We start from the raw sequence: 25256 nt of genomic DNA on the forward strand, positions 1-25256 counted from the left end.
TATGCCGCTTGAGTGCGCGGTCGCCGGCGGCGTTGCACACACGAGACCTGCGCGGTCGTGGATTGGCCGTTGCCGCGGAGGGGACAAGTCTCCGGCGACGGGGACGACGCCGCCGACCCGCGCGCCACACCCCACCCGTTCCAAGAGCCGGCCACCACGGCCGCCGCCGCCGCTGCGCGTGTGCACGCGGGTTCGCGCGCGCGCGCGCCCGTGTAAGTATTGCCGTGTGGTCGTGTGCGCGCGCGTGTGTGTGTGTGAGAGTGTGTGCGCGCGCGTCCGGAGAGAGGTAACGCGACGACTGCGACGCGGACGACGACTGCGACGAGACGACGACGGTCGACTGGGCCACGCCAATACCCTCCGCGCGCCGCCCGGGTCATAAACGATCTCACAAACAAGTGCTCAACGTTCGGGAAATTACCCGCGCCGCCATATAATATTATATCGCCAAAGGCCGCCGCCGTCGACAGTGATCGCGTCGCCGCCGCCGTCGCGCGGGTTCTTTTTATTTTTCCGCCGCTATTACACACGGTTTGAAAATATTATTTCGATTATACTGCAATATTGTCCCGTTCGTTTTTTTTTTTTCATACTGTATACTCTCGTCGATCCGCGGTTTTTATATCCACACGCATTGCCGTGTCGATCGTGCAGTGCCCGTACAGTGTGCGTGTAGTCGTCCGCGATATTTTCGGGCTCTGAATAAAAATACGTCGACAAAGTACGTTTTAAATATTTTAACGCCGTGCGTTTGGTTTAACGACGACGATACACGAACCGCGTCACGACAGCATAATGCGGTGGCGTTGACCGACTCTCGCACGTATACATAATATTTTTGAAGACCTCAAAAAAAAAAAAAAGGACTGGTTTTTATAAAACCGTGCGCAACACGACATTATACGGACGTGCGACCAATAATCGCACCGCTGTGTACCGATCCTGTTCCCGGTCGCAACTTACGCGCCCGTCATGAGTTCAAAGTTCATCATCGACAGTATGCTGCCCAAGTACCACCAACAGTACCACCACCAGCTCTTGAACCCCGTCATCACGTCCGGCGGCGGGCTGGACTCGTCGGCCGTCAACTACAGCTTGACGCCCAACAACTCGTCGTCGAGCAGCGCGGGCGGCTCGCCGCCGTCCACGTCGTCGCTGGTCTCGCCGGCCGCCAACCGCATGTACCCCGCGTACGCCGTCCACCATCACCAACAGCAGTTCGGCTCGGGCGCCGGTTCCATGGCGTTCACGTCGCCCGGTTCGGCCGCCCTGGCCGCTGCCGTCCAGGACGCCGCGGACAAGACATCGTCGTCGTGCCGGTACGGCGGTGGCGTCGGCGGCGTGAGCGTCGGTGGCGTGTCTGCAGCCGACACGATGGTCAACAGCTACGCCGCTTTGCACCATCACCACAACCAGAACGGCGCTGGCGGGACCGGCGCCGTGTCGTCCATGGCCGCGGCCGCTCAGTTCTATCACCAAGCGGCCGCCGCGTCCGCCGTGGCCGCTGACCCGCTCAACACCGCGTGCGCCGGACAGCCGGGCGCCCCCGGACCGCAACCCATGCCCGACATACCCCGGTATCCGTGGATGTCCATTACAGGTAAGCGCATCACTATTTTCAACGCTTACCGAAAAATTATCCAATTATGTCCCGTGTTTTACACCGTTTGTCGCTGTAGAAAACCTGTTGAGCGCGTAAAATTTTCATATATATATATATAGGGCCATACTCCGTTCTGTAGATTTGTGTTTAAACACTCCCCCGCCCGACCCCATTCGTAGTTTCCTATATGCTGAAATCCCGAATGCGTAAGGGTTTACGGTACAGAGAGACGTTAACGTAGGTATCATAGTAATACTCTATCGTATGATGAACCTGATGAGGTATTTTGTTTTTTGGAGTATAAAAAAAAAATAGGCTTTTCTTTCTGTTGCGTATAATTTTACGATTCCAAACTCGGCTTTTAATGGCTTCAGCGACTCTGTAATACGCTAACCGATTAATTGCCATCGAGAAAATCGTGTTTAATCTGCAACACTATTTTTCTAGCTTTATTATTTAGATTTGTGGTGATGAAACGCATAATCGGATAGTTCGATATCTTAATTACACGTATTGTTTTAATTTATATAAATTGTTTTAAATGTTCTATCGTTATACTTAGATGCCTGTAATAAACTAAAATTATGTTTTGGCACTGTGGTAGATATAACTAATATGTTGCTCAAATCAAATATCAACATTATGTGTATCTACGTAAAATAATGTAATTTAACATTTTAAAAAAACCGTAAACATAAGTATATGTACCTAACTATTATTATTCATATGAATTCATTATTTTTTACTATATTATGGTGTTCAAGTTGATAGTTCAAGTATGTGTTTATATTTATAAAACTAGGTTAAATAGAACACATGCTTCTTAAGTAATATTCTTCATATTGTATAATAATATGTAGGAATAGGTACTTATATAATAGACGTTTAACAGTTTAAATAAATATATCCTTTTTTTTTGTTCAAAATGTTTTCTTATTGAACGTGATATTTCATATTTTGATTGCATTACATTAGGTAGTTAATTTATTATTTAAACTACGGAAATTATATTAAATGAACAATTTTATATATTTACACTACCAAATAATATTATTTAAATATATTAATGTCCCCATCATAAAGTAAAGACCATTAAAATTTAATTACCCTATAAATTATATGTAAATAAGCAATAAACATATAAACTTAATTATGTGTACAGCAATTACCGTTATATTTATACTAATATAAATTAAATATTAATTATAGTGTAATGTATATACATATTTTATTAAATTAAACACTATCAAACAAATTATTTATTTAATCATTACAAAGACAATAAAAGTGTTTAAAATATTTTTAATTATCTTTTTTTGTAGTAAGTATAAAAAGGTAAACAAAGTTTGCATTTTGTACCAAAACTGTGTATCGTATATCTGAGTAACCTACTCTATCAAAAAATTGACTATTAAGTTAAATAATAATCTTCATACCTAACGTTTAGTCGATATTTGCCAAAAAAAATTTGCAAATACATAAAATTCAACTAGTGCCAATAAGTTGTGTGTATGTGTTGATGGCATTTTATAAATAATTTACTTGAATTATGTGCATATTTTCTTGGAATTCAACCAATTTATTATTGCCTAAATCTTATACTATCCATTACGTACGCTACGCACCCGCATCTAATTCTAAGACAAACCGCCTATTATTTACTACCCACACAAACTTGGTATTATTTTATTAGACTATTATTTCATCGCATATTTAAATTAATTGACCGGAATGTTTAAATAATATTTATTTTAATAGTGTTAGGTCATATTTTATATTGCATGTTTTCAAGTTTTTGTTTCTACATTTGTTTACGAAAAAAAAAAATAATAGCCGTTCGAAACCTAATTTTGTGAAATTAATTACTACAATTCTTAAAATTATTTGACCAATAGTTTAATAAGGTTTAAATATAGTTCATATTATAAATACCTACACTAAACAAAAATACCATATGTCTTGTCTACATGTACTCGTGTTTCGTGATAAATTTAATTAAAAATATTTGAATTACCGTGAATATTGTTTAATTAGTAATTAATAATTAAACCTAACCTATTGTATTATTCATATCTATAGACATAATAATAGTCTTAATACTTTTATTTTTACTTTTTGTTGAATAGGTCATAGATTTTAATATAGAAATCAAAGATTTTTAACTAAACCAAATTTTTATTTAATACTGTTCGTTTTAGATGATATTATTGTTAATTTTATTTTGATAATTAGTTACGTTAAATTCATATTAATAATAAATAATTACAATTAATCAGATCAATAATACGCTTTACACACATCTGTGCAGGCGTATGGTGAAGATTTAAATATACAAATCATGTGATAAAATAATAATGATATATCAATTTTATAATATCTAAATTAAAGCTAAAAAAACTGTACATACACGAGAAACTATACTGCAGTCGATGTAGTTCTATAGTTACAACTATAAATTATAATATCGAGGAAACAAACATAAAATAGCGACCACCAATCGTGGATACAAACATTTATTGCGAATTTAAATGTTCATATTGGTACTGAAATGACAAAATCTGTTAATTTAGATAAAAATATAGTATATTTATGCAGAACGAATGAATACGGTATATTGAGGGTCTTGCACGAATTTCTAATAAATACTGACATGGAAATTAAATAAGGAAAACTATTTATGTACAAAACGACTGTACAATTCATTTTTCATTATATATCTTGAATTGTCAATGATATCATTATATAGCAATCTAATAATATCTCTTTAGATTGGTTTTATAATTTTGCGAATTTTGTGCTTCGACGTAACAATGAAATCGTATATAGATACCAAACGGTAGATATTTTAAAATATACCCACGTTGGCTGTCCAATTTTAAAAATAAAATGTTATCAAAACCAATGATTTATAAATTATGAATTTATCTGTGGGTGGTCGGTCATGGCTCTAGTGGGGGACTTAGCGCGTCATGTGAATTTATACAGGATTAGCTTGAGCTTGTTGCAATCTTCAGAATAACTTCAATAACTAATTAGTAGTTACTCATCGACCGTATGAAAGAGCGTTCATAAATTCGCTTATGACTATTGTATAGTTACCGCAGCGTGAATCCATCATAATCAATTTTATATACGATCTTTAATATAAATCAATGAATAGTCGTATATCATTTCTAACGATAGTTTACATAAATAGGTAGACACACAGATAGCTAATAGTAATCCGCGACTGATATATGTTGTTTTAGACGTCGTTTATTCGTTTATGTGATCGACAATCGTTTGTTAAAAATATTTTTGGCGTGCACGTGAACCCACGAATATTAAAAAAAAAATGTATTATATTTTAGTTCACCTCTTGTGCGTCTGTTGGTGCGTGTACTCGATGGACGGCCATTTGCATAATTATTGAACAATAGACTACGAGCAGGCACTAGTAGGCGGGCGGGTACGGCCCATCGCTTATAATATGATACCTCTGAGAAGATCATTTAGCCGCCAAAACCGGTTCGAGCGCACGCCGAATTTTGGCACTAACTAGAAAAATAATTTAGCGTCCCGCCAATTGATCTTTTGAACACCTTTCGAATTCGTCGCCGACCGGTGGATACGGTGGTAGTCAAATAGGAACAAGTACTAACGGTTTGTCCAATTTTCTGAACACTTAACGACGCATACTATTTAGAAGTATCTGAAAGGGTGCGCTGACCAGATACCATATTATACCTTGAACCGCTGAACCTTGCAATGGCGTATAGTTGGGGAGTAGCTTTACCCTCGTGGGCAATTCTTTCACATAGGGTTTTTACCCTCCATCACTCGCTTCATCGCTATTTGGAATAGCATGGTAGCAATCGCATTTCCACTTGCACCGGGGCGCCAAGACGATACCGATTGCACACATAACAAATGATTTATGTACAAGTTTAACGAACATGGTGATATCGATGATATTTTAAAAATACAAAGCGACTAAAAACTACTTATGTGCGGTAGCGATTTACAAACAATCTGTCGCTCTTTTCCGTTTAAAACAGTTTTTTGTAATCAATAAAGGTATTAGTTATGTATTATGATTTATGATTGATAAACGGTTATAATAGTCATATTATTTACTAAACTCGGTATATTATTATAGATTGTTGTTCAGATTTTCATCGAGTGAAAATGTGTATAGAAAGTCCCAAAGGTCACTATTATTATGACGTACAATGTTGTTTACTATCCGAGTATAGTCGATACTTCACTCGTAGTGTAGACAATTCTAACTCGTTTGATGATCAATAAAATCCACACAATAATTAGCATATTAAAAATGTATAAATAATATTTAAATTTTCATGCACTCCGTTAGCGCCGCGACCACAGTCACACGAGACTGTTTGTCAATTAAAAATAAATAAATAAAAAAAAACTGTCAATAATAGATGCGATAAAACGCAATTTATATATTATATTTATTGATTTACACGCTGAGTCGACAGAATAATCAACGATAATACACACAAAAGCTTTTTCGTGTCTTCCCCGCGATTTTGATTTTTAATGTGAAATTATTGTATAGACTAATATCTACGGTCTTTTTATTAGGATATAATTCGTCGTAATAAACCGTAGTTTTAACTATATTTTTTAGGAAAAAAACTTTAAAAGTCTATCGAGCTCTCCCTACAAACGCGTGTACGAAATAATAATATAATATGTGTATACGTACAACTAATATCATGATATTATGTTCGTAATGTGACTTTAAAACGTTTTCTTGTTTTTTTTGTTTCAGATTGGATGAGTCCGTTCGACAGAGTTGTTTGTGGTGAGTACCAAACACGTTATTTATTCATTCATCTAAGTTTACACGTACTAACTATTAGCTATATTATTATTGTCGTTAATCTTATACTATAGTCGATAAAACGATTTTACAATCGCCTCCCACTAAACAGTCTATAAACTGTTAATATATTACGGCGATTGTATTTTCCGCCCCCCCCCCCCCAATATATACCAACACCGGGATGTTCGTGTAATTTTCATCTTCGTACCGGTACCGACGCGGTTTTCTCTCGTTTGCATACTCTGTATACGAGTGTCTACTCGAAAAGCTACCTCTCTGCGCGTAACACGTGCACGCAGCCGCATCAGAGCCGTCGCACACGGGTTACATTAAATATTTTTATGGGCACACACTCGCGGGCCGGCCAGTTAATAGGTTTTTATTGGACAACAATAAACGTTATAACAGCGTGGTATATATATATATATATATAAGCATATATCACTACTACTATCCCTCTACTCTCCTTTTCTCATTATTATTTCTCCGTCGCATTTCTAGTGGTATAAATTATGATTTATCGTCTTGTATGTGTGTGTGTGTGCTTGCACGTTGTTTGTGTATTGTACAGCCTACCGTCGTGCGGACGGGGCTGACTCCTCATTACCCTTTTTTTTTGTCGGCGTGAGATAATTTCACCCCTTTTTCAGGTATATCCCCGACTCCCCGCCATTTTAATATAACATATTATTTTCATAACTCGTCGCGTACATGCGCGTCGTGTACACATCATATCATTATAATATAATACATACCTTTATATATACCTAATATATACACCAGTGGCGGTGGCGGCGGAGGTATTTACCAATGGCGACGCCCGGAACGTAGGTATACATGTAATATTATATCGTAACGATAATACGAGCGGATTAATAATACTATAATAAACGCGAGTTAAAAGAATAAATAAATAAACGGACCGTGGGCGCGCGTCCGTGCAGATGGTGCAACGCGAAGAAACGATGAAAATCCTATTCATATCGCGTGAAAAAAAACCGTACGCGTGTGTAATCCTCTTCGTCCGAGTTTTATGCAAATCGCGCTTGACTATAGCGTCCATCATGGCGCGACGATCCATCGTCCCGATCGGAAGTGTAGAGGGGAGTGGTGGTGGTGGGTTTGGATCTATAGACACCATCCGCTCATTAGCATACCGTAATGTACGCTATGATATTATACGTACACTTTTCGCTCGTAGGGGTATTTATCATTTTATCGTATAGGCACGTCGCGATAAGCGTATAATAATATAATGTTATTATTGTAAGTCCGCGCGCCGCCATAACGCCGCGCGTTGTCAACGCGCGTGGGACGCATCCTAGCCGACCGATACGTTTAGTAGTAATGATATGTCGGTTGGTACCTATTTTATTGTGTATAGAGGTGCACACGCCGTCGGTCCTAGTGAATAAAATAACAATAAATGTATCAATTTACACCGCCGTCTAACCCATTATCGTAGGTATATAACATACTATTATTATTATAATAACCGCGTGCTATATGTATGCAAACTGTAAATGTTTCCGTTCGGAAATGTATTTTACACGCGTCGCGATCGCCGCCGACGCTGCTAGACTCTTCTCCCATGCTCTTCTACGCCTCTTAATATAATAATAGAATATTTTGTGATACCCATTATGTGCTTATTTACGACGTTAATAATATCGCTATCGTTATTCGTCGCGTTCGGATAGAATTTTTTCCCAATTCTGACGGACTGGGGAGAAAACGACAACGCCGCGGCCGTTCTCGGAAGGAAACGCACTTTTTTAATCCTGGACAATTTATTATTATTTTTATTCGAAAGTTGTACCGACTTACTATTGCTCGCGTCACCTATTGTTATTTATACATGGTTTCACCCAAAACGGGATAATGATTTAGAAACGACGGAATATTAGAATATTTATGTATGCTCACCCTATTGTAGTATTATATCCGTTATGTCAAACAGTTAAATATTTTATAATCCGAGAATGCGCCTGCTTGGCTGCGGTGTAAGTGGTAGAGGTATTATGTATCTATTATTTTAATAGACCCGTCATTTCCTCTCTCGTGGCTCGCGTAGCCCGAAGACACGAACAACAATGTCTTGACGACGAACGTTCATGATTTTTTTATTGTCCACCAGTAATGCGTTGAAAACAATAGTCTCAGTGGCGACTGTTCGTTATTTCAGTGGTAGCCGGTAGATACCGATATCATGCACGAGTCGTAATTTAAGAAGACAATAATATTGTCGTCGATAATGTTTGTAAATTAATTTACTTCACGCACGCCAATATTACACGTTTCAAGGTCTTCGTGGTGTATAATGTTGTATATATTTTATTTTATATGCATTTCGACGACAGTTGGTGTCGGGATAATGCGTATTAATTATATTAAACTGGTAAAATTGTGTTTTTTTCATATACACGGTAGTCATATTATATTTGAATTATTCCGTCGAAATTATTTTTAAAAAATTAACGATGTGTTGGATTAGTCATAAGCTTGTAATTTATTATGAAAAAAACAGCATCCAACTATCTTGATTGGTGCTCAAATATCGTGTATACAATAGTAACAACTAGCAACTAACAACTCGATTGTCGAAGTTTCCACTTTTCGATATCGAATAAAATATTATAATATTACTTGTGTTTTTTTCACCTAAAATATTACACGCTAACCACTACATCGGTAACCTTTAGTTGCATGTTAACCGCTATTCGTATTCTTGAAATAGTTTTTTCTTATAATAAAAGTTGTCTAGATACGATTAAAAAAAATATACTATCAATCGCGAACTCATAAAATTAAAAACTGAACTGAAAATAAATAACGTTTTTGTAGTGATGGGATGTTGGGAGATATTGTAGACTCGTGTGAACGTGGTAGCGCAATACGTACATAACTTATTAACCGGTGGCGCTATTTCTGCCATTGTTGCGATTTGTTTTTATTACATTATATGAGCCGTCGTCTCGAAAGGCGCGGGGGTAGCTGCTCCAAACAAAGGCGTTGTGGTTATAACAATAATAATAACATAAAAATATATTATAATTGTGTATTCGTTGAACAATTATAATAATAGACGTGTCAAAGACATTCAACAGCAGCAGCCCCGATGACGGGACAGGCCAACTAAAAAGTGACGTGGTAACGTGTCGAAGAGGGGCGGATAACTTACTACTTAGTATGTTAGGGCGGTGAGTAATCTTCGAGCACAACCCTATTATGGTGCTATGGTGGTGTAAATTGTTAAGTGTGTTATGGTCGTTTTTTCAGTAGTTCTGAGACATTTGTAATTATTATTTATTATTATGTCCTCTGTATAATAATATCCAATAGCGAGAGAAGTCGACAATTCTTGAGAGAGTGAGTGTGAGTGAGCAGTCACTTTAAATTAACTAAATTGAACCAACGCGCGCGCCGCAGTACCGACTATCGACTATTCTAATATTTCAAAGTCGGCCATAATAGACGTTTGAAGTTATATTATTATTATGTGGTGTGCTGCTGTCGGTTTATCGTTGGGTTGGCCTCGTAAAAACGGTCGGAAAATTGACAGGTTATATTGGTATTCCGGCCATTCGGGGTAATAACGCCGATTTTCGTTGCTGCACTTTCGACCGTGATGATTGAGTCTAGTGATGGTGCTTACACCGATACTGTGCCTTATTATCGTACGTTTTTAAATATAGTAAACACACGTAAATATTATCGCCCGACGACTATAGTTCCAATTGTTAAGTAGACATAATTACGATGTGTCATTGTTTCGCTATCTGCAGTTGATAGAATTATATACAGTGATTAGTTTATTCTCATCTCGCTTGAGCGTTATTCGGAAAATCGTCCAGCCGAACGCATTGGCGGCATCGTTTGTAGAGTGCCACAGACGTTTAAAATTAGTACTGATTAGTCTAAAATTTTCCCGGTATTTTTAAAATAACCAGCTACGTGATATTCAATATAATATTGTTTGATATTGTCCACACTACCTATTAATTAGCTACCACTTGACCGTTAGTTCGATTCAATATTTCGAGAGAAATTATATTTTATCTAAAACAAAAATAAATAATATTGTTTTACGGGATGTGTGCGCTATGCTAAAACTATTAAATATTAATACTTTAAGAAATATACAATAATAATTTTATTCTAAATACTTTTTTTCAAAATCCGTTCATTAATTATTTACAGTACATATAATTAATAGATTCTAAGTCTCTTGAATAGTGATTTTTCATTCTAATTTTATATTAGATTTAGTTAATCTTAAATTCTTGTTAACTTTTATGTGATAAAATTAAAAATAGTCCATATAAATTACTATATGAATTACTAATATTTTGGAGGCTGATTCCGTTACGGTGATACCGATTTGGTTGGAATTTTCACATTTCCCACCTGATTATGGACATCGTTATTCATACAGCCGTTTTTTCCTGATGGCGGTTGAGTGAGGGGAGGAGGCAAGAGGAGACGCGTATATTATCATAAGTATAATAACCCGTTCCGTGACATCGCTCGGTGAGACCGCACGCAAGTCTTCGGGTCGATCCGGTTTATCGTTATGATGGCGGCACACACATGTGTACACGTATTATTTAGTAGACGCGGATAAAAAGATATATGCGTGCGTGTAAAAAAAAGGGGAAAAAACGAGTATCCAAGATGAATAATAATAATGGTCGTTGTGTTTAATCGGAGGAGCGGCGGCACAAGAGGGAAAAAACAACCCGTGGACAATGGTGGCATGTTTATTATACATACACATATTATATATGGACGGACGGGTCGCTTCTTGTTATTGTAATACGTGTTTTATTGTGTTGTATGTATTATAGTATATATTTGTGCGCATTTTTTTTTAAAACATAAATAGACGCGCACACGTATCGAAAAGAAGAAACCTCTTCGGCGACGACTGAGAAAAAATCAGCCGTTGTCGGGCGTCGAGAAATGTATTTTACAGGAATGCAGCTGCACTGCTACAGTGTGTACAGCTATCGAGTAGTTGGACTATAATTATAGTGGTCGAGAGTAGTAAGGAAATGAAATGTGTTGAGATGGCTACAAATCCCGTTTACGTATTATTTATTCAACGTACATACATTGATGTATTTATTATAAATGTGTTCTATTCGTTTTTTATATATAAAAAAAAAATCATGGTTGTACTTTAAATTTTTGTCAAGAATAACATTTCTTTGTGTGCAGATGGTCAGGTGCATTATAATAATATAGGCATTGGCGGGCGGACGACATGCGTAATAATAATAATATAACTTATTATTAAACGCGTGCTCGTTGTTCTGTGTGCGTGTGCGTTTGTAAATCGCAATATTATTATAACGAGAAAAAAAAAACGTTTATTCGTATAATATCATAAACATAATTATATATTACACGATAACAGTACAGTAATACGCGTTGAGGTAGGTCGCAACTGCAACCGTACGCAATAATATAATGCTATATACGACTGTTGGATATAATATAATATTAATAATATGGTGTGTGTGTTTATTCCGGATACACGTCGTAGTGAACGCGTTAAGATAGGTAGGTAAATCCGCGTGTGAATTATTTACCGGGGTTGGGTATCATTACGACGGAGGCGGTGCCTACCATATCCGTGTATAATAATATTAATTAAACAAATTACATTCGCTATCTCTGTTTCGTTAAACACAATAATATGGTAATTTCGTATACACTAGAAAGTATCATACATTCTAGTGTATACAATTAAACGGTAGGCAAATTAATAATCAGCCGGATATATTGTTGTGAATACTGAATTGTTATCGACGCGCGACGTCGTCGATGCGCGACAGCCGAACGCATATTATTTTAATCTAAATTCACTTTTAAACGGCTTGGTGTTTGACTTCAATATTACAACATTTATGATGGATTATTCTTGATTTAATATTAATTATTACAGTTCGTCCGCTTCTACTATTATCTAATTTAGATACATATACCTAGTTATCAGCACTCAGCAACTATACGATGAGTATAAGCATAATATTATTCATCCGATATCCGATTTCTGATAAATGATTTTGAGGAAACGTCACTTTAGTGATCATGATATATATGTATGATATGTAACTAATACGTTATCTAACCTAACCTAAAAACTAATAAGTTTTTATTTTCATTGTAATTTTTTTTAAAAAAACGTCTCGACTTTATTTTGTTGTCTTCGTCTTCGAGTGCATAATAGAAAATTTATATGCTCTGATGTTCACGTTTTTAGTTTCTTTAGTAAATTGGTCAATTATATAAACACTTAGGTTTTTGTTACCTTAGCTTAACAATACATTAAAATTTAAAATAGAATAAATAGAATTGAGACGATTTGTACACTTTTTCTTTGTATTAAAAAAAATTTAAATACAAATTATGTTAGAAAAACATAAGTATTTTGCTAGCCTCAATTTTTCATCTTGAATAAATAGCTTGAAATGATTATTGTATACAATGACAATTTTATCAGTCAAAAGAACAAAAAGTAGCTTTAACAAATCAAAATCATTCTCTAGATAAGAATTATTTAAATTATTAAAAGTACTAATTAATAAAAAATAACACAAAATAACAAGCATTATGCTTTAATTCATAATAATAATTTATTTAAAACTAAAAATCAAACTTATAGTTTTTGAAGAAAAGGTTGAAATACCATTTATTAGTACCAAAAAGTTTTGTCATAATCAAGTTTAGGTATTAATTTTAAAAAAAGGATGTCTCATTCTAAAGGAAAATAAATACGTTATTGTTCAAACTATTTATATTTTAAATATAAATAAAAAAATTTGCTCCAAAATTCATAAATTTCTGTAACAAAATTAGAAAGGTAGTGATTTTAGAGTAGAATCGTTTAAAACTAGCCGTCGTTAGTCTAGAATAATCTCTAGAGCCTTTTTATTTAAATAACGGTTTCACAGTGTCAGTGTTGTCCTTTTAAACAGGAAAAAAATACTAATTGTGTAGGATAATGGCTCTGTATTGACTTTTCTAACAACGGTAGTTTTTTACGATTTATTATCATTAATCCTTGGGTTGTTGAGTTTCCTTAGTATTCGTTTTTACGATTAATAAAATTGAACGTCGTCTTATTTTATATCATTGCGCTATTATTGTTACTACTCGTAGAATAATATTATTATACATAATATATACTTTGTGGATAATCGGGTGCTATCCGTATTTTCGTATTATATATTATATGCAAAATAATAAATATGTATATCATGTGTTGGAATAAAATAATTTTAGTAATACTGCGTAGAAAGGAAATTGTACAATTATTCAATTATTGTGTATAGATTACCTAAACGATATTTTATGTAATGTTACGTACGACTACCCCATGTTTTGTATTATTATATAGGTATATCTAAAAACGATGTACTTTTTTTATTAATAAATCTTATAACTTGTAGTTCAAAATAGTTTGTCAATGCAAATGTAACTCTGTTTTTAAAATGAAATTTGTTTGAATTTGCTATTATTATTTGTTTTTGTTTTTTTCACAACTCCGATTTTTACGATGTCCCTTCTGAATAAGCATACTAGCTTATCTCTATCGACAATCGTTGCAGAGATGTTGTATAAACCGCGTATAAGCATATTATTTTGTGCAGCTGATAACGAGATGCGAACAAACGGAAGGTCAAAATCGATATCGAAAAAATATCGCTGCTGCAAAATGTACCAATGAATTATGAAACGAATATCCAAAGTCGAATAAATAAACCTATTTTTCGAATTCTATGTTATTTTTTCCGTTTATAATTATACCAAATAATATTGTAGATAAATCGTGATCGTTCATGACATATTATATTTTTATTCTAATCTCAATAAATATTGTTCCTGCAATATATTACACGAGTATTAAGCTACGATTTTTGTAAAATAAAATACAATTATGTTTTTGGTGTTTTTTTATTTCCATTCTAATTTTGAGGCAATTATTTTAACATATTTATGTTTAGTCTAATTTTTTTCCCGTTCTAACAATGCGGACGTTTGTTCGTAGTTGTACATGTTGGCGCCATGATAATGGCTGTTAGTGGCGTGTTGTTTATGTACTCGATTCAACATCAATTATTATAATCGATATTTGTGCGTAGGACTGAGAAGTTTTTTTTGATTGCTGCTAAAAAAAAAAAAAAAAAAAAAAAAAAAAAAAGAGGACAAGAGTACAAAAGTATGGTTTATACCAGTGTTAAAACTATATAATATGGTCTGAAAAGGTTCTAATAAATAACAGGTTCACCTTGGCGAGAATTAACAAAGACAATTGGCAAAAATTTCGAAACTCCTTTATTTTATTATACATTTTACTAATATTTTAGGTCATATGAATGTTAATATATTATCGATATTATTATTATTTTAATGACCACTTTGCGATGTGTTTTTATGGTACAAGTGGATTCAGTGAATACCGGCGTGTATATGTAGAAATAAAATAAAACTAATAGACTAATATATCGGCGAAATATCAAAGACTGGAAAAGAACGGTGTAATTTAAATATTGATAAACGCACAATTCAATTAACACAGATTAAATTACAAATATTGCAGTTATACAAGTTAAAACACACGTATAATTACATTATAACGGGTTATAACGTTTAATGATAACTGATTAAAATGAATTATCTCAAATTGTGTGGTCCGTTATATTTTAACATTTAACCCTTTTTTAAATATCAGTTGTTAAACATATAATCATCTATTTTTAATATTGCACACTTCAATAGCGTATGTATGTACCGCTATTATATTATTCGATAAACTCACCACTAAATCGCGCAATATCATAATAATATTGTATAGTTCGAAAACATACCTTATTATAATAAGAACGCGCATATAATACACATATTATAATCGAGACGTAGCTACTATGGCAAAAATATAGTTTGTGGGTACGTCGATCGATATGTCGAGGAGGAGAGATCAAACGCGTTTTAATTATTTACATTTATATCGTACATGTTGCGTGCTAATGGTTAATCACGTGCTCGTTCCATTTGTATGGAAGTAATATAATAGATACCCAAGGTATAGTTTGACTATACTATATCAATTTACAATTGTTTTTCATGGCCAATATTAGAATCATCAGCTTCAATAAAACACGTTATACACATATTATATTTAGTTGTATTATATTCTAAACGTTTATGTACGACAATTGAAGTTAATATGTCTAGTAATTTTGTGTGTGTGGGTGTGTGCATGTCCGTTTATTAACATAGAGAACCGATTATATCTTACTGCTGATTCACACAGTGTGATGCTTTTATATTCTGTATAGATATTTGAAGTATTCAAAGTATATCTATTTTATCAAAAGTCTGTATACCTTTAACATCTATTTTGATGCAAGTAAAAACAGCGATTTATTTTTAAAATTTTTTTTCTTGTATATTAGCGCGTAATTATTATGTTAATTATGTGTATAATATGTATCCAATACATATATTTAAATGTTGCGTGTACGGTAAATCTCTTATTAGTCTACCAGAAATCGTTTTCAAAAACCGTTTCAACGATCTTGTATTTCAAAATCACCCGACGGCTCTATATTTTTAAAGTCTATACCGCGCCCTCCCTGGTTTCTAAATATTTTATTCGCTGATCGCGCCATACGATTGCTATATGCAGGTAGTAGCAGTATGTGCGTGTGTGGTTTAATGACTGATAATTAATATACTATTAGCTATAGCTATACCCTCTTTTTCTGGGTGATCCATTTCTCCTTATCGTTAAAAACTGTGTTAAGTTTGTGTACACAACCTACTTCTTAGCTCCGGCGCGCGTGTGCCCCCAAAATCGTATTGTTTATGCACACGCGAATGGAAGGTGCAGCGAGAGTTAGCGATTTTACTGCCCGCCTGTCATGTCGAAACGAAATAATGTTCAAAAACACTTGCAACAGTCCAGGACGTAAACTACCGCCACGATTTTTCGTGGTGTAAATGATGCAGGAGGAAAGTCGTGCGGAAAAAAATAATACATACCGCGAGGAAGAAAATAAAACATCGTGTTATTTATATACATATTATATAATATATAGGTAGGTTTATCCGAACCGGTCTGGCATTATTCTGGGTGTGTGTTGTTTGCGAATCCGCCCATCTCCCTCGGTTTTTGTCGTTTACAAAAACGACAAAAATAAAATAAAATAAGATACAAGGTATCTTTTTATACGACTTTTGTCAAATACAAAATTAATACAACGTCCAACGTATACTAATATGAAATAATATAATTTCGAGGGTCCAAGTCAGTCATTTCTTTATGACGAATGTATTGATTTCACTATGCAGTAGTGGATCAAACAATGTAATCTTTAGGTCAGAAAGTATATTATGGTAGTAGCTGTTGATTTGGTACTCGTATTAATTGTCGGTGTCGATACTTACAGTTGATACTCATATGAAAACAATCTGCACTGCGTATCGGACGTTACGAGTTATACATATAATTACATAACTGCAAAGATTTTGAAATTATTTTGTTTGGAATATTTCACTATATTATATTTATTCATACACCAACTGGAATAGATTGTTATCATTTTGCTTAATTTCATAACATTTTATTTCGTTGAAACTTGGAATATCATAGATTTCTAAAACAATTTGATAAAATCTTTTTTTAAATAAATATCTTGTACATCACATACCTACAAGTTTTATTTTTTGAAAATTTTTCATTCCTGAATATATAGTGCAATGTTAAATTAAAATATATACGAACATCACTGTACGAGTGTTGTTTGAGTTATAGTCATGTTTTTTTGTGTATTGACTATGTTAGCAGTAATTTAATGACACAATAATTTTTTTTTCGTTTTTAATACAAACAAATTTTAAAACACATTTATCGTGCATTTAGCATGAGTTATATTATTTTTAGAGTTTCAGTCTAGCAAACTGTGCGTAAATATTGTAATTTAAAGTCTAAATAGTGTTTTACTACTCGTATTATAAATTTTATAGATCATAACTGTCCCATTACACATAACTTACTGCTTACACATTTTTAGCATATAATTTTAGTACAATATTAAAAAATTTAAAAACCTGTTCACAAAATAATTACAGTCTTGCGGATTGTGGACTGTGGTAAATGTCCGTTGTATGATTTTCTTTCAATTGAAATTGTACTCTACTTGTGTTATTTGTATACAAACATATAGTTTTTGTCTTAAAGAGTTGTATTGTTAAAAATGATGGAAACTATTTTGAATGGCTTATTTTTGTATTGTATGAAGTTATTTATAAATATTTTTCACACCGGCTGTTTTGCCAGGTATATTAGTGAATTTACATGCAGAACCTCGCGTAGTTCTTCCGTTGTATCAACAACATACAGAACGAGAATTCAATCCAGGAGTCGTGTCGTAAGTCGTAACTCGTTTCAGTTCATAACTTATCCCATGTACGTTTACGATGCTTGGCAGTTATACACGCATAATGTATAACGATTATTATCATTATTACTATACTTACTAGCTAGTGCCAGGCTGCTTTGCAAGAATTCAAAACGCACACGAGTATAACATAATAATATAATAGACTCATAACAGTTATAACTTATAAGTTATAATAACAACAATAAATCGTAAGAATTTTTCTTTACTACTGGATCGTTGCTGTTCAATTTTTTTATTATTCGTCGCCGACGACTGGATTACACAGTCTTTTGCGAGTTTTGCGGATGATCGAGTGATTTTTGTTGAACACCCAAACATAATATTTATTATTATTATTATTATTATTATTGTCATCGATGTGGTTTGTCCGAGACGATTTTTTCTATGTAGGCGCGCGAGTGCGTGACCGTTACTATTACGGACGACATACTATTATCCCATACGGTTTTCGGTGTAGGATCAATAAAACGCATTAGTATGTACACATACGACGTCTATACACAATATACATTAGTGCTGCAGCGTGACGTCTTTATCCCCTGCAACCCTTGCTCACTCACACTTATCACGATAGTAACAATAATAATACGTCGACCCGTAGTGAAATATACGTACAAATATATCGTATATTATATTATTATAATACATCCGTGAAGTCATTCTCGACCCTTTTCTGTTGTTGTGACAATTAGTCTCGAACTCTCGTCTTTCAAACGTCATTTGTCGCGTTTGGCCTGTATAATAAATCTGTACAACGCATTCTATAGATAGGTAGGTACTGCATAATTTATAACGTGCTCGCGAGTCTGTGGCGTTGTATACATAAAATCATAAATCGTCTAATGACCTCGCCTTGCTTTTTTTTTATTTCTCGGGGCTTAAACTCGCACAAAAAAGTCCTTTCCGTAACGGTTCTTTTTCGGCGTTCTAGTGTGTGTACCATAGGTTTTTTTCGTTTTTATATTTATTATTGTTGATTTTAGTGCTGTACATTATATTTATATCGTCTTGTGACACCACGTCTTTGATAGTTTTTCAATGCCAGCGCGCATTATTATTATAAATACTCGAAGCGCGCATATACGATGAATAGCTTTCAATTTTCAGCCGGTATGTTGGCGTGCACAGAAATGTTTTTGAAAACGAACATGCGCGTTCGATATGCATTGGCGTGATACCATTATAATAATACCCGTGCTGCACACGAATTTCGATATTACTGTTCTTTCTGAAGTAAATATAATGCGCGATACAATTCTACGCACAATATATTATAAAACGTGCAACGTATGGGGGACATCGATTTTTAAATCGAATGGTTTCGTTCGACGTACATTGTGATACAGCTTGCTCTGCCAAGACAAACGTTTATTTTACAATATGACAATATATTATTATGTTTTGGTACGTTCGAAATATTATTATATAATCGGGATCCAAACGTGGTCACATTATGAGAAAATTGAGAAAAGCTTTTGTTTAAAAATAGACCAAAACACCAAGAGAGAGTGAAAAAAAAGTCATATTTTATTGTTTTGTAAGTTACGGTGTACATAATATGATGCGTGTAAGTGTCTGATTGGAATATGTGTCTTTACTAGGTATGCAAGTCCAATTTGGTATTATCCTTACTGAAACATACGATATGTGTGTCTATTATATTATTATGTGAATATATTTTGTGGGGTGAATTATAATTTACTTTATTTACTTTGATTAGGATTCGTGTAATACCATAAGTACGTGAAAAGCACATAAAACTATCGATTTTGGAAAAAATATTTACGCCAAGCAGTTACTGTAAGGTCTTTTGTGTACCTACGTATAATATAATGCTAAAAAAAAACACCGATCACGGTGCGCCAATAAAATGCTTTGTCGGCAATCTCCTTGCGCCAGGCCGCACCCCGCGGGAGATGGCTTATTGGTGCTATGTATATAATGTGTGCGGGCGGCAAGACGAGGGAAAAATTAAAAATCTTCTGAACCCTCTTATTGTGTATGAGAAAAAAAACGAAAACTAAAAAATAATATAAACGAAGAATTATGGTTATTGCGCCATGAAGATGACTGTAGCGTTTGCCGCGCCGTTATCTTTGGCGGGGGCGCGGCTCCCGTGGTCTCTCATCCCGCTTGTAGTCCTTTGTAACCCTCCGCAAAGAAAATATATTACACTCTGCGCATATATAATATATACATACAACATCCCCCGTATAAATTTCTGCTGTTCAAAAGATCGTTGCGTAAAAGTAATGTCTCGGGGTCTTGGCGAAATGTCTTTTGAAAAATATATCTATACATTATGCGTGTATATTTATATATTATGTATATATGCATTATGATATACTATACCCTCTTGTGCTCGTAAATTTGTCGATAAATGCGTGTACTGTAAAGAAAATAGAAGGGGTGAAAGACTGCGTTGTACATTTTGTTCGCCAATCGTATAATATAACTTGTGTGCACATACTGCACACTGTATGCACGTAAACTGTATATTCTTCTGTACAGATTATATTTATATTACTCTGTACAATTGCTACGGAATTTGTGTTTATTTCTGTATAATATATATATATATTATATAAATACGATATTATATCTTTTTCTATCTCTCTCTCTCTTGACCGCTTCTCGCGTTCACAATGAAACTAGAATATGTGATCGAATTAAAGGGTTTTGTGTGCATATATAATATATGTGTTTATATCTGTGTGGTTTTGTGGCCGCCGTCTTTATTACCTGTTATTATATGCTATACGGGGTGACCTGATTTTGATGGGAAAAAAATAAGAGTTTGGTAATAATTCGATACGGTAAGTTTTTTCTATTATATTATGATACCTATTTATATAAAGAGTTAAAATTTGTTATTTAGGTCAAACGATTTGTACATACGCACTACCTGCCACAATAGGTATTTTTGGACGGATTAAAGAGAATTTTGGTACCCCGTAGACACGCCATGTATATTATAGGTCACGTTATTCGTTTATTAGGTGTAGCGATTCAAACCTTTCGAACTATATATTCAATAATATAGGTTTTGGAAGTGTGATATCGTTTTAGGTTTAAAACTAAACAAGTTTAGTAAATATAACATCCGAACTACAATTTCGATCGACATATATAATATGTAGGTACAGTATAGGTAATAATTTTGATAAAATTTCTATATACCTATGTTTACGTGAAGACGGATTGAAATGATAGAAACGTGCATATCAAATAGTTTTTTTCGCATATTGAAATGTTATGTTCCTTATGAACTAGAGGTAGGCTCTCACTATATTTTGAAATATATTATATGTCGTATGTATAAATGACAGTATTTCTATATTGATATTCGGCTTCGGGGTTGTTGGATCTCGTTTTCCATACAAACGAAGATAAAAAATATATATACACACTCGTATACGCGTAAATATCAGAAAAAAGTAGTCGTTTTCTCGAGAAACGTATATTAGACGCGTATAGTACAAGATCGCAGGTGCTCTGTAGGCGATGTGAGTATATATATATGTGTATACACATATGCGTTTATATATAAGGTGTCGTAGAGCAGGGGAACTGCGAAAAATACGAGTTCATTTCATTTTCCACTCAGCTCGGTTCGTGTAATACAATATAACTGCAGTATGCGTAGGGAAACCCTAGCTCGATATTTCCCTTAGGTGTTATTCTCACCCCTTGTACCACCGTCGTATACGCATTTCCTATGTTGTGCACACATATATTTACACACACATGCCGATGGAGGGAAGAATTGTGTAATATACACCAAATACGCCATCTGTTCGCGACCATTGTTCCCCGACGTCGTTGGGTTGAGAGGTGAGACTGTAGTAGCATCAGAGAATGAGAGCGAAAAAAACGGTAGCGGTCCCAAGTACCGCTCCGAAAAGGGCCAAGAAAGGTTATGGCAATAATTCGAAAGACGAACTTCGCATTTCTTTTTGGCGTGTGCATGGAGGAGAGATGGTATTGGTTAAGGCAGCTTGTCGTGTGGGGGGTGACAGGGAATAGAATTGTTTATAGCGTTGCAAATTGATATTGCCGTTTCCAAGCCGTTTGCCGAATTCTTGATGAAAACGTATGACGAGAGGAGGGTCTTTTCATTATATGTATATATACGATCACCCGTTGACTGATATATGTACCATTTCGCAGTCTGATGCCAATACGTGTGTATGTAATATGTATACACACAACGGATGGGCAATTTTCAATAGCAACACTCAAAAGGATGACGTTAAATTGCGTGTGTATATATATGTTGGTACGCATATTATATTATATCGTTTTTCATTTTCATACACCTCGTGTATAGCAGTGCCCAAATCGTACACATTTGGGGGATTGCGTTTTGAAGCCACGAGGCGAGCTACATAATGACACATGTACTTACATGTTGACAGTTATTTTCCTGTGTATGTGTGCGTGTGTGTAATATAATGTGAAAACGATCGTTTCTCTGCTGCGCTGCGTTAAATTTGAAGGACTCGTGGAGGGCAGCACAGTCATTGAAATATGAGGTGCGAAAAATGTAAAGAAAAAAAGCCCCACGATGGCGTTAGGTATAGATACTTCTAAGAATAATAGTCGATATATATTATATCACACGGATACATATATTCTGCACTACAATAATATACAATAACCAAAGGTGCTTTTGTAGTATAAATCGAGTATTTATTTACCGGGAGCAACTACTGAATATAATTTTCTAAAATCGTAATTTTTTCGAATAACGTTAATCTAATACCCTAACCGTTAAAATGAACATAATATAATATTATAGTTGTTTGCTTATTGCTAAATCTTTGCTGTCCTAAACGTACATTATCGAACAAAACCAAATTAAACCAAGATTCAAAATAGCTCCTGTCATCGTGACAAAGCCTAATATTATATAATGATAACAATAGGTTTAATATTGTCAACAAAAAATGTATCTTATCTAATGTCTACCTATGTATTTATTGTATTTTAAATAAATAGTAATAAAAAAAAAATTAAATTAAATAATATACATAATAATAATATGTAGCTTTGTATGATAAATCTTTGTCGCGTAAGCTGAAAGATTTAGGATCTAGATGAGTGTCGTCTTAATTTTATTTTGAAGATATATGGTTTAGATCCCGTGATATATATATTATGTACGTTTTAACTTGCGACCTTCAAGTATATGTATATATAATAGGAAAAAACATGTAGTTTGAACACTCGGCGTGCCATCTAAATTAAAGCACTCAAACGTGGTCGCATATTATATATACAATGTATACTATGGGTAGGGTGTATATGGGACACATGGGTGGTACTGCAACACTGTAACGTCTGTAACACTTTGTTTGACCAGAATACCTCGACCGCATGGGATTATTTTCGTTTAACATATTTCGATTTTTAACTAATTTACATTTTTTTTTTTATCGAAAGAAAACATATTTCAAATACAAATTTAAACATAAAAAAAAAATAAACTTCATGCCAGCTCATCAGTATTGTGAGATGATTTATGTAGTCGATATTATCATCATGTTCAGGTAGGTAGATATGTTAAGCCCCTGTGATAAATTCGTTTTAGCCCCTTACCTCTGCGACCGAAATTCACTACACTATAATATATTATTATTTATCATACATAGTTGATAGTTTAAACTGTATATCTATTAGTCCGCGTAGACGTGCTGCTCCTGAATACGAATAATATTATTAATATACCCTTTTTAACATATTTTTTGATGTGAATTGGCAGCGGCGTTGCGTTCACGGTAAAATATTAATAATAATAATATAGAGTAAGCTGCTGGCAAAGGCCAAAGGAGGAGAGTTACCGCTGTATCTTCAACCGAGGGCGGTGCAAACAGACCGAAGAATGGACGGGTTCTCTTGGGTGGTCGGAACTGAGCAGGAGAGCGGTGGTAATATTGTAATGGCAACGACGTAGGCGAAACCGGCGTGGGGTAATTTCATCAGAAACATCGGCGGTGGCGACGTCACATGCACGCTCGCCCGCGCAAGGGTGCGTTTTATTGTTAAATGCAATTAAATGACGCGCGTCCTCCCCCTTTTTCCCCCTTTTTTCCGAGATATCTTCTATGCACGGTACTATCCTTACGCCCTAACCTTCTATTCCACCTATTCGCATTCACCAACCCCTTTTCGCGTGTACTTATATACTTATACACCCTCACAACAGTAGGTATATATATAATTGCTTCTTTTTCTCCAATTCGTTTTTCTTCATTCTCCTTCTTCTATATTTCTTCTCGTGAACGGGGTCGTTAGTTTTAATTAAAAAAATAATAATAATAATAATAACGATGAATAAAAGTACACGAGAGAATATAATATAAGGTAAAATATATAATAATGATATCGTATTTGAGAAAACGCCGGCGGTTGCTTCTTATCGCGTTCTCTTTGCCAAGCGCATCTGCCGCCACCGTGCCGTTGCGACTAAATTATTATTATTATTATTTTTATCATCATTATTATCATCATTGCAGCGGTTAAATTTAATGGCACCAAAATATAATAATTGCGTGCGTGTACTGTACTTACGCGGACGTGACTCCACTGTAAAGTCGTATATACTTGTAAATGCGTGGTCTTAAATATATATCTAATATAGAAACGACAACACTTGGCGTGTATTATTTATTTGTACAACGAGTTTTCGCCTGGCAGTAAATCGAATAATTTTGATCACATACGGTAAAAAAATATCGTTACCAGAAAATCGCGATATTAACATATGATAATATATATGGTAATATAAGACACAGTCAGATTTGATTTGTTATTAATTATCAACAGTTGGCTACTGTTTTTTTCAGATTGTCACGAGTGTTAAAGTTTTTTGTTTTAAGATTCGTGTTTGGATGAAGTCACAATTATTTTTATACACATCTGATGATGTATTTTCCGCGACTATATAAAAGGTAAACGGATAATATTTTGACCTAAAACAACGCATAGAGGTTATTGGTCGTTTGGCATTCGTTGAACTCTGTATAACATTGCAACTATGTTGTTAAATTACTATATTCGTATGATATATCGACCATCAGTTATTATCGTTTACTGCCATTACATAATTATAATATAATGTATCGTTCGTTTATAAAATGTTACCTAAAGTTAATTTATATTACGGTCTCAAATAGACATTTGACGTGTTTACGTTTATTGAGACACGACGTTACCCGACCATGAAATTTGACTTTTAATCGACATATTAAGTACTTACGCTCCGAGTGATTGCTATTTTTAATCGTTTTTTTAGTAAAGTCGTCAGTAACTAAATGTCAATATACCGTTAACGTTGGAGAAT

The 25256-nt window shown here is 34.6% G+C and overlaps 1 protein-coding gene across 1 annotated transcript in view; it reads left to right on the top strand.

Annotated features, from left to right (window-relative positions):
• Positions 1–268: 268 nt before the first annotated feature.
• LOC113550880 (homeobox protein abdominal-A homolog) overlaps positions 269–25256 on the top strand; it is a 32161-nt gene continuing 7173 nt past the window's right edge. The window contains exons 1-2 of the mRNA XM_026952823.1: positions 269–1600; positions 6384–6416. Of these exons, the coding sequence (XP_026808624.1) occupies positions 973–1600; positions 6384–6416 (661 nt within the window). The 5' untranslated portion in view covers positions 269–972. The remainder of the gene's footprint in view (positions 1601–6383; positions 6417–25256) is intronic.

The sequence above is a fragment of the Rhopalosiphum maidis genome, chromosome 2 (assembly GCF_003676215.2).
Source record: "Rhopalosiphum maidis isolate BTI-1 chromosome 2, ASM367621v3, whole genome shotgun sequence".
Lineage (NCBI taxonomy): Eukaryota > Metazoa > Arthropoda > Insecta > Hemiptera > Aphididae > Rhopalosiphum > Rhopalosiphum maidis.